The sequence below is a fragment of the Heliangelus exortis genome, chromosome 1 (genome assembly GCF_036169615.1).
Source record: "Heliangelus exortis chromosome 1, bHelExo1.hap1, whole genome shotgun sequence".
Lineage (NCBI taxonomy): Eukaryota > Metazoa > Chordata > Aves > Apodiformes > Trochilidae > Heliangelus > Heliangelus exortis.
Genome location: NC_092422.1, coordinates 123,254,572 through 123,270,571, shown reverse-complemented (window position 1 = coordinate 123,270,571; position 16,000 = coordinate 123,254,572). Strand labels below are relative to the sequence as shown.

At 48.4% G+C, this 16,000-nt stretch overlaps 1 protein-coding gene across 1 annotated transcript in view; it reads right to left on the bottom strand.

Annotated features, from left to right (window-relative positions):
- Positions 1 to 13,636, bottom strand: part of NTN4 (netrin 4) — a 48,238-nt gene extending 34,602 nt beyond the window's left edge. Inside the window, exons 1-2 of the mRNA XM_071764921.1 lie at positions 13,470 to 13,636; positions 9,207 to 9,736 (exon numbers count right to left, since the gene is read on the bottom strand). Coding sequence (XP_071621022.1) covers positions 9,207 to 9,736; positions 13,470 to 13,539 — 600 coding nt within the window. The 5' untranslated portion in view covers positions 13,540 to 13,636. The remainder of the gene's footprint in view (positions 1 to 9,206; positions 9,737 to 13,469) is intronic.
- Positions 13,637 to 16,000: the final 2,364 nt, after the last annotated feature.

The window sequence follows — 16,000 nt, the reverse complement described above, 5'->3', positions numbered from 1 at the left end:
AGCTTCTCTAATACACTTTGGTTTTCTCCTTGTCAGACCCAGTGGACTGCAGTGAAGAAGAGCTTCTCAACTCACAGAGAGGTCCGACCATTCCCTGCATATGCACACTCATGGTGCACACTTCAGCATCATCCAGTTGAGATGAAACAGCAAGAGAAACTGGGAAACCTGCCTTGCCACTGAAGAGACATGACTGTCAGAGACACAGTGAGCAGTGGAGCCTGGTCCTTCAGACCTTCCTGGTCCACTCTGTCCACATGCCTAAGCAATCGTGACAGAAAACTACTGTTAACCACCAACAGCAGCCCATGAGCTCCTCAGGACACTGGAGAAACGGCAACCCCGCAGCTGTTACAGATTCCTCATATATTTTGACAAAAGACAGCATTTGGTCTATGCCTACAGCCCTTCTGAAATCTTCTACAGCACATAAAACAAGGCAAATAATCCCTTGTCTCACCATTGAAAAGTTACAGAATCTTCCAAAAACTTCAGAAGGAAAATCAAACTATTTCAAATAACTAGCGTTAGCAAGTTAATTTACACCAAGGGAACTTTTTTCTTTTGAGAAATTCGAGGCATTCTTACACCATTCTCAAAAACAAAAAGCTGTTTGGCATGAGCTCCTACTGACACACAGCACTTGGCTGCTTGCTGGCTCAAAAAGACACAAGGAAGGGCTAAGCAATAACCTCAGGATGTCTCCAGGATCCTTAACATCTCTGGCAATAATCAATCAGACTGGGGAAATCATTTCAGTTTCTTTTCAACATCCCACCATTTTCATTAGATTAAATTAAACCCTGTTAGGTCATGCCTGCCTTCATGCAGGCATGAAGTAATATTCTTACTAGAAAAGTCTCCCTCCACCTCACAGCCATTCAAAACATTTGGATTTCTTCACCTTCAGCTAACAGTGTGTAAGTAATTGACAGTTTATTCCACAGTGGTTTTATTTTGCCTACCCACTTACTTTCACTTACCAAACAGATAGAAATGTTCAGTATCATCAGATATGCACTACCAAGGAAAATAATTACATCTTTTTCCTCATCTTCAGTATCACCATTTCCAAGGCTGCACTATCCCACATAGGAAAATGAACCAGCACATTTCAGCTGATGATAGGAAGAAGTCCTTTGACCTCTTAGCAAGAAAGATGGTATTTAAATACTCTTCCCTCCAGTAATTCCTCACCTTTCCCTATTCCCACTATGATTTATGTTCTCAGCATTGGCCTGCCAGCAGTACCCACCAGGCATATAGAAGACCAAGAAAACCTGGATCTTCGTCCAAAAAGGCAGGTAGAGAACTAGACTTGCTTGTTTGTAGATAGGGCTTTAAATAAAGCTGGCTCACTCACAAGAACTGCAGTATAACCCCTTTGACAGCTCCTGAGCACAACTCACAACTGCAAAAAACTGCAAGGCAATAAGTTGACATTTCAGTAACTGCAACAGTATTAAGGATCAAGAGGCCTTCTTTAAGCCTAAGAGTAACCTCATTGCATTAATATTCTTCAATTGCTCTTGTCCATAATTAAAAGGCTTTGTGTCTAGAGAACTGGCTGCTTAAACCATCCAGTTACCATTTAATTTTTCCATTACCACTTAATTTTAGGAGAAGAAATACCTGTCCAAATTATATGCAAATATGCACTGTCAAAAAGGTAATGAGAAACAGGATCCCTCTTTAAGCCCATGGCTATAGATTTTTGACAAAAGCAATGAGGCACTGAGGGATGCTGCAGAGAGGCTGGTGGTAGAGAGCCATGGCACATGTGTCTAGTAAGTTTGGTTTTGGACATTAACTTCTTGTCTTCCTGGAAATGTTGCCCAGGGGAGAATTTGAGGATTTCACCATTTGTGTAGGATTTTGAACACTGGTAGACTGGGTATCTCATGCTGGTACACATTGTACATGGTGATTAATCTCAGCTTAAGTCCCCACGAGCTTTTGATCCAAACCTGAGCCATGTTGATTCACTGCTTTAAGTTACACACTTCCCGTGTAACCAATTTTATCCAGGAATCCCAAAGAGAAAATGGCAGCCCTACTTTCCAGCCAGCAAACTGGGAGATGAATAAGTGACTAAATCTTCCCTTCATGCCAAAAATGAACTGTGAAATGAAGCAGTGGGGTGCAGTGCCTGAAGAGAGGCTCTGGCTGCCACCGCTGAAATCCCATGGCACTTTTCTCAAGGAAAGCAATAGTCCCACTTAACAAGGCCAGATGCCAATTTAGAGAATTAAATTCTGCCTACCCAAATTCTTCTTGTTTCATATGGGTACAGTGCTCTTCACTTTCTACATAAGAAGTTTGAAAACGGTCTCCTGGAGCTCTAGGACCAATTCCCTCCTGCTGCTGGCAGCCTACAATATACCTCCTTTCACAGCCCAGTCAAGCTCCCCTCGAGGAATAATTTGTTTTAGCAATAATTGGAGGCTGATCCAGAAGCTCTGATCCAAGTTAGAAACTTGCTGTTCTAAATGGGGGGACTGCTGATATGCACTGTTAAACACTGGCTGTGCTCCATCCTGGAGGTGGCTGCATTTCAAGAGCTGTCCAAGTGGAGGGCCAACCTGCAATTGCCAAAAGCACTGGGAAAACCAGGGAGAGAAGGAGACAATAAGACCTTCTTGAGGGCTTGCTTCAACAGGGGGAACCATGAGAAGCATCACCAGGTGGGCTGAAAGAACACCTTGCTCCTTGCATGCCCTGGTCCTCCAGGGATGCTGAGCACCTGGGAGTCCCAGCAAAGGGACAAGTCACTCGTCTGGGATTGCCCACAGGAGACTGGGAGGGATTTTCCTGTCTCAGAGATCTGGAAGTATCACCCCTGGTACTCCATGCACAGCAATCTTAAAAACTAGGTGCTGGTGCCCAGAAAACAGCAGGTGTGTTGCTCAGTCCTGATGCTGACTGAATTCTAAAGGGAAAGTATCTTCCATAGTAAAGTATCTCAGAAACCAAAGGTTGGTCTCCACATGTGCCCATAACTGCCCTCACCATCTCTCCTCCCAGGCACAGATTAAAAACTAAACTCAGGTTTCCCCTTTCTCCCTGAATCCCCTTTTTTGCTTCCCCGTTATTTAAAAGAAGCTTCTTTCCACCCCATTATGTTAAAGTCAATGGAAACCCCACCGAGGGCTTGGAAAGATGGGCTTTGATGATGGGGGCAACATTTAGGTGCTGGAGGCTGAGCTGAGAGACATTTGGGGCTGTCTGGCTGGCAGCAGGACAGCATCCTGCTTGGCAGGCACCCATCCCACTTGGCTCTTATGAACCCTCCCCAACACTCAATGGTCAGATGCTGTAGAGCCATAATCTCTTGTTTCCTTCATCATTTCATTGACTCTGTCCTGACTTTGTTTACTTCATCTCATTAGCTACTTCTATAGAAATAATTATTCTTGTGTTAGGAAACAGTGCCCCACCCCAACTAAATTCACTGATACAATGCAAAGAGTTGGGCTGGGTCTGGCCATTACCCCCATCACCCTTGGCCCCTAGCTGAACAGACACTCGTTTGAACATGGCATTTCTGTAAAAAGCCCAATAAATCATGTTTTTCCAAACACAGAATGATCAGCAAGATGCTGTAAGAGAAGGCTGTTGTGGTAAGAAGGTTGTTGTAGGGTTTTTTTGTTGTTGTTGGGGTTTTTTTTTGTTTGTTTTTTGTTTGTTTGTTTGTTTGTTTTCCCAACAAATTGCACTTCTACAAACTGTAGAGATACAACCTGAAAACACACTTCCCTAGCTGTGTCCTCATATGTCCTGAGCACTGCTGAACAACAGCCCAACAGCCAGGGTTCCTCTGCCCTTCTCACCAGATTGGGCCTTTTTTTCTGTCTGTGCAGGCAGCAGTGGCACAGGACAATTAAAAAAGCTATTTCAGCCCTCTAAAGGGGTTATGTCACAGGCTGTTTTGAGGTTATTCTTGCATCTTTCCCCAGGTTCTTTGTGGAGTCCCAAATCCTGCAAGTAACTGAACTCTAATCTCCTGTGACCCACAAGATCCTTGGAGAATCTCAGCAATGGAGATGTAGCTTCAATTAAGGACACCAATGATAAACCTAAAATAAAGCTCATTCAGGACTAAAAGACAGGTAAAAAATGTACAAAAGCTTCTAGGGTGCAACAGACTGTTTCCACAACCCAGAATTCAGGCTCCAAAATAAAAATCACTGGTCATCTTTAACTCCTTTTGTCAGTGAGTATCACAAATCCTCACTGTTTATCAGGACCAAACTTGTGAGCAGCAGGACACAATTTACTTCTCCTCTACACACCTCATTTCAGGTAGAACCAGTAGGTTCTGGACTTGTGTCCAAATCCTTAAGGAAAAGAGGTAGCAGCATGCAGTAACCATGCGAGGCAAAATATTGGAAGATTTTTCACACGAAGTCAATAAAATGCTCAATAAGACACATACCCCACAGTAGAACAGTGGCATGTGGTGTTTCAAAAGTTAAAAGCACATTAGAATTTGTTGCTGGAATACAGTCAAGCTGCAAATACACCTCTCCTATTAATAGCAAAGAGCAACAATAGCTGGGGTCTCCAAGTGATTCATTAGCAGTATTCTGAATAGTTGACCACTCAAATAAGTTACTAATTTACTAAAATCTTGTCAAGGAGACTCTGCTTCAGTAAGTCCTTTTATCCTGGAGCTTGTCTAAATGGGAACACTCAGGCGAGTTAATCTGAATTGACCACAGATGGGAATGTAAAGTGAATGAGATAATTGCATTGCAGAGTGGACAGTCACTCTCACTCACAGTTAAAGAATTAACATCTGCTGAGGGGCCCTTGTCGATGAGCCCTTAACAGCAATTACATTAGGCTGTAAAGAAGAAATATTAATATAATCTGAATTTTGGGAAGGCAGATAGACTAGACAGCCTTTTATGCATGCTAAGAGAATTGGCATTCCTGTCTGAGTTTGACACCAAGAGAGTTTATTCCTGCATCTTGTTTACTTAGGTCAGATTCTGTTTGGCTGGTGAATCCAATTCTCTTTTCCCTTGCAATAACATGGCTGAAGGGTTACACCCTGGACAACAGTGGAAAATACTCCAGACTTGTAGCACATTTGTATGATCCAGGCGAAAACTTGGGCCTAACCTTTCCCTTAAAAGTCTGATAATATAAGGCCAGCATTTAGAGGTTTCTGCCTACACTAAATGAACCACTGCTGTGAAACAATTAATTCACTAAATTAAGCATGAGGAAAGTCTTCAGTGACCCCTCTGCATGCAGCAGATCTCTAGTTATTCCCTAACAGGAAAGGAGTTTCTTCTCCTTTCATGTATTGCAAGCCCCACCCCTCAAACTGGTAGATGCCTGAACCTTGCTGAAACCCCAGGTTGGTTTCTTGCTTCTTCTTCACTCATACTGGATGGGCACCATGATGGGGACCTAGGTGTTGAATGGTGAGAGTTCCCAAAAGCAGTGCCAGTCTGCAGGTGGCTTTCTGAACGAGACACACTTAGAGCCTGGGGATGCCAGGACAGGAGGTGGGCACTCACCATCCACCTCTTTTCCTTGGTTCCCTACCAAGGAAGGGCTCAGATGTTTTGTTTGTGTCCTGGACTCTTGCAGAGGATTCATTGGTTTTCTGGCTGCTGAAAGGGTGGTTCTTTGTCACGAGAGCTGAGACTATAGCCAGGCTGCTCCAGAACTGCTAAATCCCTGCCAAGGTGACTCTGCCCACCAGCAGACCTACTAAGTGCCAGACATGGCACAGGACATTACCTTTTCTGGCTCCCATGGCCATAGCAGTGCTCAGTTTGGGTGATCACTGCATGCTGTCACATTTCCAGCACAGACCAATCCACCACCTCAAAGAGAAGCCCAGAGATGTTCTACTACAGAAGAAAGATGACAGATGAAAGTCACCTCCCAGAGTAATTTCAGGATTCCTCATTTCTCCACCAGCTCTGAGCTCTGGGTCTTGGAAATGAACCTAGAGGCTTGGCAGCTTGCTTTCTGTGCTATTGTAAATCTCCTCAAGATCATGGCAAGTTTTGATAAAGGGAAAGGGAAGATTTTTGTCATAAGAGCTGTACTAAGCATCTACGGAATGACTCATGATGAAGAGGGTAGAAGAAATGCAAAAAGCCTGACCCTTCTTTCCAGTCAAAATTGAAGCAGATACACCTTTGCTCAAAATTAACACAGGAGATTTATAAGCCTCTGAGTACCACAAGCTTCTGCACGCTGCTGCCTTGAAACAGGACTCACAGGCACTGTAATGATCAGCAGAAATGAAGGTGGATCAGCAAAGCTTTCGCAGAGAGATAAAGCCAGAAACCACCAGCCACAGGTCTGTGCTGAGCTCCAGGGCCCTGTGCTGAGCTCCAGGCCACCTCCAGAGTCCTCCTGCTGTGCTCTGCAAATTTCTCATCCAGGGCAATGGGTGGCAGTGACTGAGCTGCCAGCAGAGTGCAGAGACCCCACTGCCCTGCAAAACCCTACAAACCCTGACTCTCTGCCTGGAAATGCACATGTGGCATTGAAATGTTTGAAGTGGGAGAAAGTGGTATATAGACAGTGTGATATGCTTGGATCACAGTTTACAGTCATTACATCTCAGCTGAAAAGAAAAATACCCAGACCTCTAAAAATTTAACCAAGAAATCCGGTAACACTTGCAGAATGTATGCTTGTGTTTTAAAGAAAACTGCTGCAACTGAGCTGCAATTACATAATACCCTTCAGACTTGGACATTCCAGATGACTGCATATTTGAAACCACTGCTTCAAGTGAAATGACTGTTTCCATATGGCAGAAATTAGGCGCTACTGAAAGTGGGAGTAAAGCACAACATAACTCTAAACAGAACACAAAACTCTGATGTTTCTTTATGTGAGATACATGTTGCTATTGGCAGTTACAAGTAATTGCTGGAATGTAGCACACTGTAATAAATTAAATGTGATATTTGCTAAGCATGCAGGTTTGCCATCTGGTCACCAGAAAGCTGCTGTTATTACTTTGCAGGTAAAAAGTGGTGTTTAAGTGCAAGGAACTGAAGTGTGCCATATAAATAAAATCTTACAAGCTCCATCACCCTGGACTCAATGTTTGCTTAAAGCCTGGAATAATTAAATGATCTTGACTTCATAGCTTTTTTTTTTTTTTTTTTTTTTTTTTACAGTAACACAGACTACAGCCATGCAAAAAAGATCTTGCAGGAGAGAACTCTGTAAGCAGCCTCTTTTTTGCAGCATGCAACCACAGGTGCACCAACCACCACCAAATTCCTTCTCTTCTTGAGACAGGCATTGCTTTCTGCACATAAGACCTTGATGCTACTGTCCCCACACATTGTCCTGACGTGCAGAGGAGCCAGCCCAAGGTTGGGATTTGCACAGGTTCTCACCAGGCACAGAGCCTGTCCTGGTGTGGGGGTACACCACTGAGGTGACGACACAGGGGTGCTGGCTACATGGACACAGCACGAGTGATGTGCTGAGGGGTTGGAAAAATCCCAGTGGGGTACAGCCATCACTTCTTTGCAGGTGTCTCTTTGTAGTTAGCCCTAATTTAGAACCACAGAATGGTTTGCGTTGGAAGGGACCTTAAAGATCATATAGTTCCAAACCCCTGCATGGGCAAGGACACATCCCACTAGATCAGGTTTCCAAAATCCCATCCAACTTGGCCTTGAACATGTCTGGGGAGGTGGCATTCATAGGTTCTCCAGGCAACCATCTACATCATAAAAAATGTCTTCCTCATACTCAGTCTAAATGGATTTCAGTTTAAAACTGGTGTCCCTTGTCCTGACAGAAATGGCTCTTCTCCACCTTTCTTATATGCTCCTTTATATATTTCACTGTGTAAGGAAGTTCAGAAAGCTTTCTAGGGACATGAAAAAAGGAAAGCAGGAGAAGAGAGGAAGATAGCAGCTTCTCTCACCAATCAGCTGATTTAAATTCTTTACTGTGCAAATGGAATAACCATCCTAGGTCTCTCTGGAAGCTCTGGGGATTCTTGTTTCTGAACCGATAAGAGCAAAGAGCAGCTTCTCCTAGAGCAAAACATTGTCTGTCTCCTGAGAAGCAGCTGAGAGACACACTTTGGTGAACAGCTCTCAGTACTGAGTGGACCCCCAGCCAGAGCATGGCTATAAGTAACAATGAAATGTCTTTGAAGGGGCCTAACAGATGATTTTTCTCAGACATCAATTATGGTCTCCGAGAACCAAGCCTTCACCTCAAAACATGCCATCAGCAGAATCTAAAATTATATAACCTGATTCACTAATCAATTTAGCTTCTTTCTCTGTGTTAGGTCTGAGGACAATTTGAAGTGTGATTAAACTTTCAGACAAGCCCATTAAATCAGACCACTAGAGGGAGCAGCCTTTAAAGTTCAGAGCAGGTCAGCGGGGACACATCCTCACCAGTGGGGACCCCAGAGGGCAGTCCCACGGGTGGGGATACCTGGGATAAGCACTCTGGCATTGCTGGACAGGGTTGGGCACTAAAGGGAAGAGTACTGTTGGCAGCATCTCCAAATGCACAATTTATTATCTACCGCTACTGATACTGAAAATAATCTGATTTTTCTACATATATTTTTCCTCTTAGGAAACGTGATGCTTTTCTTCATTTTTTTCCAAGCTCTCTTCACATGAGAATGAATGTGCACAGAAAAGAAAAATATCAGGGATAAGGTTCTTAGTTACCTGGCTAATCTGGGTTATGGGAACTGTACTTCGTTATCAGCAGTTGTTTTGATTGGTTACATGCTTATTTCCCAGTGATCGTGGTCACTATTAAAGGTGAAACTGGAGATCACTAATTTTAAGCTAGCTGCATTTTGGCCAAAGCCAGACTGGCGTGCATCACCCTGAAACAACACGACTGCAAGATTTGGAGAAGCCTGTCAAGAGTGATGTTCCCCTTGCCGTTCCTGAGGAACCAGCCACATCCACCTTGTTTGCAGTTGTGTGGGGACGGAGTTTAACTGGATGAAGGGAGAGGAGATTTTGGGGAAGAGTGGGACTATGAGCTCAGTAAGCGATGGACAGACAGGTGCCCACATCACCTGGGAGTGAACTGTGTTAATTCACTTGTGAACTAAATTTGATGACAAGTACAGTAAAATAAGAAGCATAAATGCCAGAGGGGAGACTGCAGAGGGGAAGGGCTCTGGAGAGAGGGCTTTATCTTCCCGCCCCGGGCAGACCTACCTCTCCTCCGGTGCAAGGGAAGGGACTCGAATATCTGGAAGTGCAAATGGCTCCTCTCTGCCTCACATCATCCTCCAGCCCGAAGGTGGCCGAGCAGTTAGCAGCAAAATATTTGTAAGGCTCCCACGTCTCGCCGAAATCCCGGGAGCGCTCCAGCACCATGGCAGCCGGCCTGGGCGACTTGAAGACCAGGATCAAGTGAGTGAAGTAGAAGGTGGCTTCCAGGTCCAGCTGGATGGTCTCGCGAGGGGCGTCCCGGGCCGCCTGCCACCAGGTGCGGGGCAGGCGGAAGGGGGAATCAGCCATGGCGGCGGGAGGGTGGGCCAGCCCCGCGTGGGCCCCGCTGCACCGGCCGCAGGTGGGACGCTTGCAGCGGCGCTGGGTGTCCTCGGTGTAGGCGCAGAAGGGCTCGGTGGCGTGGCGGCCGCAAGCCGTCTCCGTCCGCAGCGCCCGCCCGTGGGCCAGGTTGCCCATCCGGGGGTTGCAGGCCTTCTCGCAGGGGCTGCCCGCTCCCGCCGCGCCGACCAAACCTGTGAGGAGGAGAGAGAGACCGGGGGGGGATGAAGGTGGCTTCCCACCCCATCCCACCGCACACCTCTTGGGGATGCTGCCCCCAAGACCGTGTGCCGCCCTGGGGTGGCTGGAGAGTGGCACTGCTGCTCAGCTCTCCCCTCCATGGAGCTCAGTGTGGATATAACAGCAGAACAACCCAAAACACCCTCAGGGCTTCCCTGCGCTTGGGAAAATCCCCACCCAGAGCCGCAGAGCAGCAGGGATGCCTCCACCTCACCCTCCCACCTTAAGAGACCCAGGGTAGGGCTGAGGCTTCAGGGGCAGTGACTATGGCCATACCACCCCTGTTCTGAGGTCTCCAGGGGGATCCCAGTCATCCTGGGGAAGGGGAGAAAAGCACAATAAAGATGGGCTGCAGGTGACACCAAAGTGGCATGCCAGCTGGAGGCTAGATGGTGGCTGTGGGGCACAGCATTGATGCACCTCAGCTCACCACGTGGCAGATCGGGTGTTGGGGCCGTCAGAGCTGGTACCAACATCTGCCACCAATGACCTCAAATCTTCATCTCTTGCCCACCCTTCCATCACTACCAAAAATCTCCCCACAGTCCTAAACAGCTGCCGAAGTCAAGGTTGAATTGAAGCACAGCTTAAGTTTGGGAAGGCTGTCACTGATGTGTGTAAAGGGGGTAAAAAAGAAGAATAATCCTCATTTGAAATGATTCTGGCAAGATGCCTCACAGCTGAGGATCTGTGGTTTTTGTTCAAGTTTCTCTGGAAGCCCTGACAATTTAAAAATCCAAAGTTAAAGTGTCAAAGAAAACTAAAATCTCCGTGGGGTTTGGTGTGAACCCATCTGCAATGTAACTCTCCTGGTGCAGGAATGTTTGGCTGCTTTTTATTAATAAAGGTAACAGGAGGTCAAGGCTGTATTTGATGAACCATAACTTTTAACATTAAAAAAAAAAAAAAAAGTTCTCTGATGACTTGGATGTGGGCAGGCCAAACCATCTGAGGTACATAATGTATTCTTTATCACTGGGTCAGTCATACATAGTCAGCTTTGTGCACCACTTATTATGGCTTCTTCTTGGCATTTTTGTTATGCCCAAAGGTCGTTTCAGTTTAGCATCCAATAAATCCTTTATTTGGGGTTTATTCAGCCTTTGTCTACAGTGTCACAGTTGCAATTAAGCTATATTATGCACTAGCAGAGGCTAAGCCTTCGGAGCCTGACAGTTTTCCTTCTGCTCCTCAAGAAACACAGTGGAAAGAAAACATTTCTACCACTAAAGATCTATATGGGTTTTCTATACCCATTATCCTGAACAGAGGTGTACTGCTGCTTGTTATGCACTTGTGAATCCAGTCTCTGGATATCACAGGGTAAGCAGCCTAGGGAAATTGTTAGTGAACCAGAAATGCTGTCAAGTTAGCTTGCTACAGGGACCTGGCCAAACTGTGTCTGCAATAATCTGTATTAACCATGCAGAATATGTTTACTCTAAAATAAAGTCAACAAATGTAACTGTAAAATTAATGCAATATCACTTACATCTCCTGAACATCCTTTTCAAAGCATTGTATAAACATTAACTAACCTATGCAGCTCTCCTGAGGGGTAGGTAAGTAGGTGCTATTATCATATTATCAGCTAGACTTGCCACAAGTTGGCCTAATTTATGTCTTTGGCTGCTTTCCTGGATTCTTTGGCTACATGTAACGCAGCGCAGCTACTTGCTAAACAAACAGATGAACATTTACTGTAGTTTCCTCAGCTGCGGGACTGCAAAGCAGAGGAAGAGGTAAAAAAAAAAATAACAACCAAAAAACAGCACTTTAAGACAGGTTGAGATTATTTTTTATGTTCATCGAGTCCTTTTGGTTTTTGCACACCACCAACTACTGCCTGTGGGGAGGCAGTGCAGGAAGACCTGGTCAGTGGGAGGTTTGCTGGTGACTGCTGACTGCAGGGCTCCACATAGCTGTCCCCAGGGCACACACAAGGCTCTACTGAGCCTGGCCAGGAGGGGTTGACTACCAAGTTCCCCTCTGAGTCCCTGGGAGCTGAGAGTATTCAATTGCTCCCAGGTCCTGGCATGCTTCAGCCCTAGTCATGCACGGTCACTGACTGCAGTTGCCTTTGGGCCAGCTATGGAGGATCTCTTCCTCACCTGGAGCCAGATTTGGAGCCTGGGACCTTGGTTTCAGTAGGGGCTGAGAGATGCTGCTCACAACCAGCCTCATCTACCAGTGCCAGGGTGGGAAGGGGGGAGAGGAAACCCCCTTTCAAAGGGTGTCTGTTTTCACTTTAACCGGAAAGAGTTGTGTGATGGATGCAGAGCACCGTATGTTATGAAAAGTGACAGGTTTCTAGTATAATGCTGGCTGCCACAGGAATTCAGTAAAAGAACAAGGGAAGAGCATAAAGTTTTACACACCGGCAGCCCCGAGCTCACGACTGCTCTACCACAGTCTTGGAAAATGTGCTTTTCCTTACTTGTACTTAGTCCAACCAACTGAACACTCCTATTCTATACACTGTATATGCCACCGGAGCGGGATCTTCAGTAATGAGTAAGAGCATGCAGCAACTACCATGACTCACCTGTAAAACATCCATGGAAAATCATATGCTTCCTGCTGAAGCATTTTAGCAACACTCACCTTCTGATGTTTCGTTTATATCTTACGCCTGATTAAATGTTTGCTTCCCATGTGCCGGGTTTTTTTCGTTTGGTTTTTTGGTTTGTTTTTTTTCTTTTTAAAGAAGAAAACTGGCACTCGGCTTGCGACCGGCCGCGGCAGCGTTATGCAAACTGTTTATGCCCAGCTGTCTCTGTTGCGGCGCGGCAGGACCCCGCTGCGGGCAGATCCGAGCGCAAAGTGTTTTATGCTGCGGGAACGGGCTCTGAAACCCCCGCCCACCCTGCCTGCCTGATTTGCCCGCTTTGCCCGCCCTGTCCGTCGCCGTCCGCACCACGACGGCTCGGGACACCGCAGCCCGAAGGCACTTGTAGCCCGTAGCACCTTTCCCCCGCTCGGCACCTGTGGGGATGTGTGTGCGGGGGTGTGAGGGAGGCAGCCGCTCCCGGCTTCCGTGGCATCCATCCCCCGGGCTCAGCGCTCCCGGTCCCGCCGTCCCTCCTTGAGGCTCGGGCGGCCAGCGCGGCGCGCCCGGACCCCTCTTTGTCTGCGGCGAGGGGCGCGGGGCTGGGACCCGGCCGCCGGCAGCGCTCCTGCCCTTCCGCATCCCCGCACCGACACCCCCCCCCCCCTCCCGCGCATACCTGCGCAGGCAGCGCGTGCGGGCGCAAGCAGGCACACCCAGCGTGTGCGCAGGTTGTCTGCCTACAGCGCCACACGCACACACACACACACACACGTACACGCGTGTGCGCAACCTGCGACCTGATAGCCGCGTGACCCCCCACACACCCCCACCCCGGCCCCGCGCGCGCAGACACACGCACTCACACGTGCACACACGGGCAGACACGCGCGGGACTGCACGCGCATACATCTATCTCTCTATCTATCTATCTATCTATCTATCTATCTATCTATCTATCTATCTATCTATCTCTATCTCTATCTCTATCTCTGTCTCTATCTCTACCTCTACATACACGCAAACGTACACGCACCCGGGCACGCGCCTGTGCGGGCGGGCGGGCCCCCGCATCGACCTCGAGCGCCCGCGGAGGCGGGCGGAACGCGCAACCCGCGCGCCGTACGGTCGGGACCCACCTGCAGCAGCAGCAGCGGCAGCGGCGGCGCCCATCAGCGCCATCAGCGCCAGACACGTCCCGCGCCCCATGGCCGCGCGCCCCGCGCGCCCCGCCGCCCCGCGGCGCCACCGGCCCCGCGCGGCATCAGCGGCCCCGCGCGGCACCGGCGGGCGGGCGGGCGGGCGCGCGCCGCCCCACCGCCACCGCCCCGCCGAGCGGCGGCCCCGCGCCACCGCCCCGCCCCCGCCGCCGCTCTGCCCTCCCCGCCCCTCACCAATCCCCCCCCTCACCCCTCCCCGCCCGCCCCGACGCGGGGGGCGGTTGCCGGTGCGCGGCCAGGCGCGGTACTGCAGCGGGGGGCACACCCCCTGAGCTCGGGAGGCTCCGCCGCGGAAGCCCCCCCGGGCGGGAAAGCGGGACTGTGTGCCGGAGAGGGACCCGCGCCCCGGGCGCGCCGGGAGGTGAAAGTTGGGGTGCAGCCTCCCTCCGGCCCGGCTCCGTGTTAACCACAGATTGGGTTGGGTGGGAAGGGACCTTAAAGATCATCCGGTTCCACCCCCCCTGCCATGGGCAGGGACACCTCACACTGGAGCAGGTTGCTCCAAGCCCCATCCAGCCTGGCCTTGAACACTGCCGGGGAGGGGGCAACCGCAGCTTCCCTGGGAAACCAGTGTTAGTGTCTCACCACCCTCACACTAAAGAATTTCCCCCTAATGTCCAACCTCAATCTACCCTCTTCCAGTTTAAAGCCATTACCCTCATCCTATCCCCACATACCCCGGTAAAAAGCCCCTCCCCAGTTTCCCTGTAGGCCCCTCCAGGTACGGGAAAGCTTCTGTGAGGTCTCCACAGTTTCCCCTTCTCCAGGCTGAACAATCCCAACTCTTTCTCAGCCTCTGCTCTTAGGAGAGGTGCTGGAGCCTTCTGATCACCTTTGTGGCCCTGCTCTGGATTCAGTCCAGAAGGTCCATGTCCTGCTTGTGTTGAGGGCTCCAGAAATGGACACGTTACTCATGAGAGTGAGTAACGTGAGTTACTCATGAGTCTCATGAGAGTGGAGTAAAGGGGAAGAATCACCTCCCTTGAGCTGTTAAAGGAGTGCCTGGAGTAGTCCGTAGTCCCCAGCTCAGCCATAGTTGCTCAAAACTTCAAAGACATTTCTTGTTTTATTGTTTTGGGGTTTTTTTTTTTTTTTTTTTTGTTCTGGTTGGTGGTTTGTTTCTTCTTTTTTTTTTTTTTTTTTTTTTTTTTTTTTTTTTTGTAACTGAAGGGCTGAGTGATGGAGCGACTTAGCTTAAATTCTTAACATTAACTTCTAAATGTTAAGAAGTTTCCTCTTCTTTCTCAGGACTTGGCAATCGGTGGCCTAGCTCCCAGGTTTTAGAGTCAGAAATCCTGATCCTATATAGTTTGATTGGTCCAATAGCACCAGTCACCTTTCCTTAACAGAAATGCTGAGCTCTGAAAACAGGAAAAGACACAGCTACGTGTATTTTTTGCCATCAGATCATTTCCTTTCTAGGTTTGTCTCAGCAAGGGGACACTGGGGAAGCAAGGGTGGAGCGCTTCTGAGCAGTCACCTTTCTTCCTTACCTGAATTTAACCTGGGAGGTGAGCGTGTTGCAAGCCTTACAAGAAGCTTCATCCTTCTTTCTCTGCACTTTGAACTGGGATTACTTAAGCGCAGCTCCGTTTTGAAACCATACCATAGCACAGAGAAGCATTTTGCTTGCCTTGCTGCTGTCCTTTTCTCTGCCCTCCAAACAGGGACTTTTGGCCCCCAGGGATCCCTGGATCCCTCACAGACACTTGCAAGCTGCTTGGGGGCTTGTCCTGCAGTCTGTCCCTCGTGGCAAGGGCTGCACCCACACTCCTGCTCCTCCTCAAGGCAGTGGATGTGGAGGAAAAGTTTGTTCTGGAGGGTTTCTGCCTTCCAAAAAGGTTGCTGAGGAATCACACTGGGGTTTGTGTTGCAGCTGGGTTGCAGCAGTCACACAGCATGCAGGGCTGGGATGGGGAAGTGAAATCACGGGCGAGGAGCTTATTTTCACTGCAGCTCATTGCTCATAGTTCCTCCTACATCAAAATTATCAGGTCATAAGTCTGATGTAGGGCGGTAAGTCTGGGTGGACCCACCCAAGAACATATGTCAACCCATTTGGTGTCAGGAGCATGGGGCAGGTTGAGGTCCATGAGCAGGAGGACTAATTAGGAAGCAGAAGAAAGGGCTGGGTCAGGCAGAGGATGGCTCTGGAGAAAACCATGGGGCTAGATGGAAAGAGGTGATCTGAACTGAAACACTGGAACAAAATCCTGAGGGAGGAAATGGATGGTGGTATCAGTGGCTGAACAGGAGTAAAGCAACCAGGCTCAGGCTTGAGTTAGAAATAAGAAGGAAGAACAGTGGCCAGTGAGTAGAAATGGGACAAGGGAGGATACACGGTCAGTAGGGAATTGTTGGGATAGGAGAGAGAAAGAGCATATGTTAAGGACATTCTTATAGCAGGGGCAGGAGGCCTGATATTTCTGAAATGGACCCACTGCATAGAA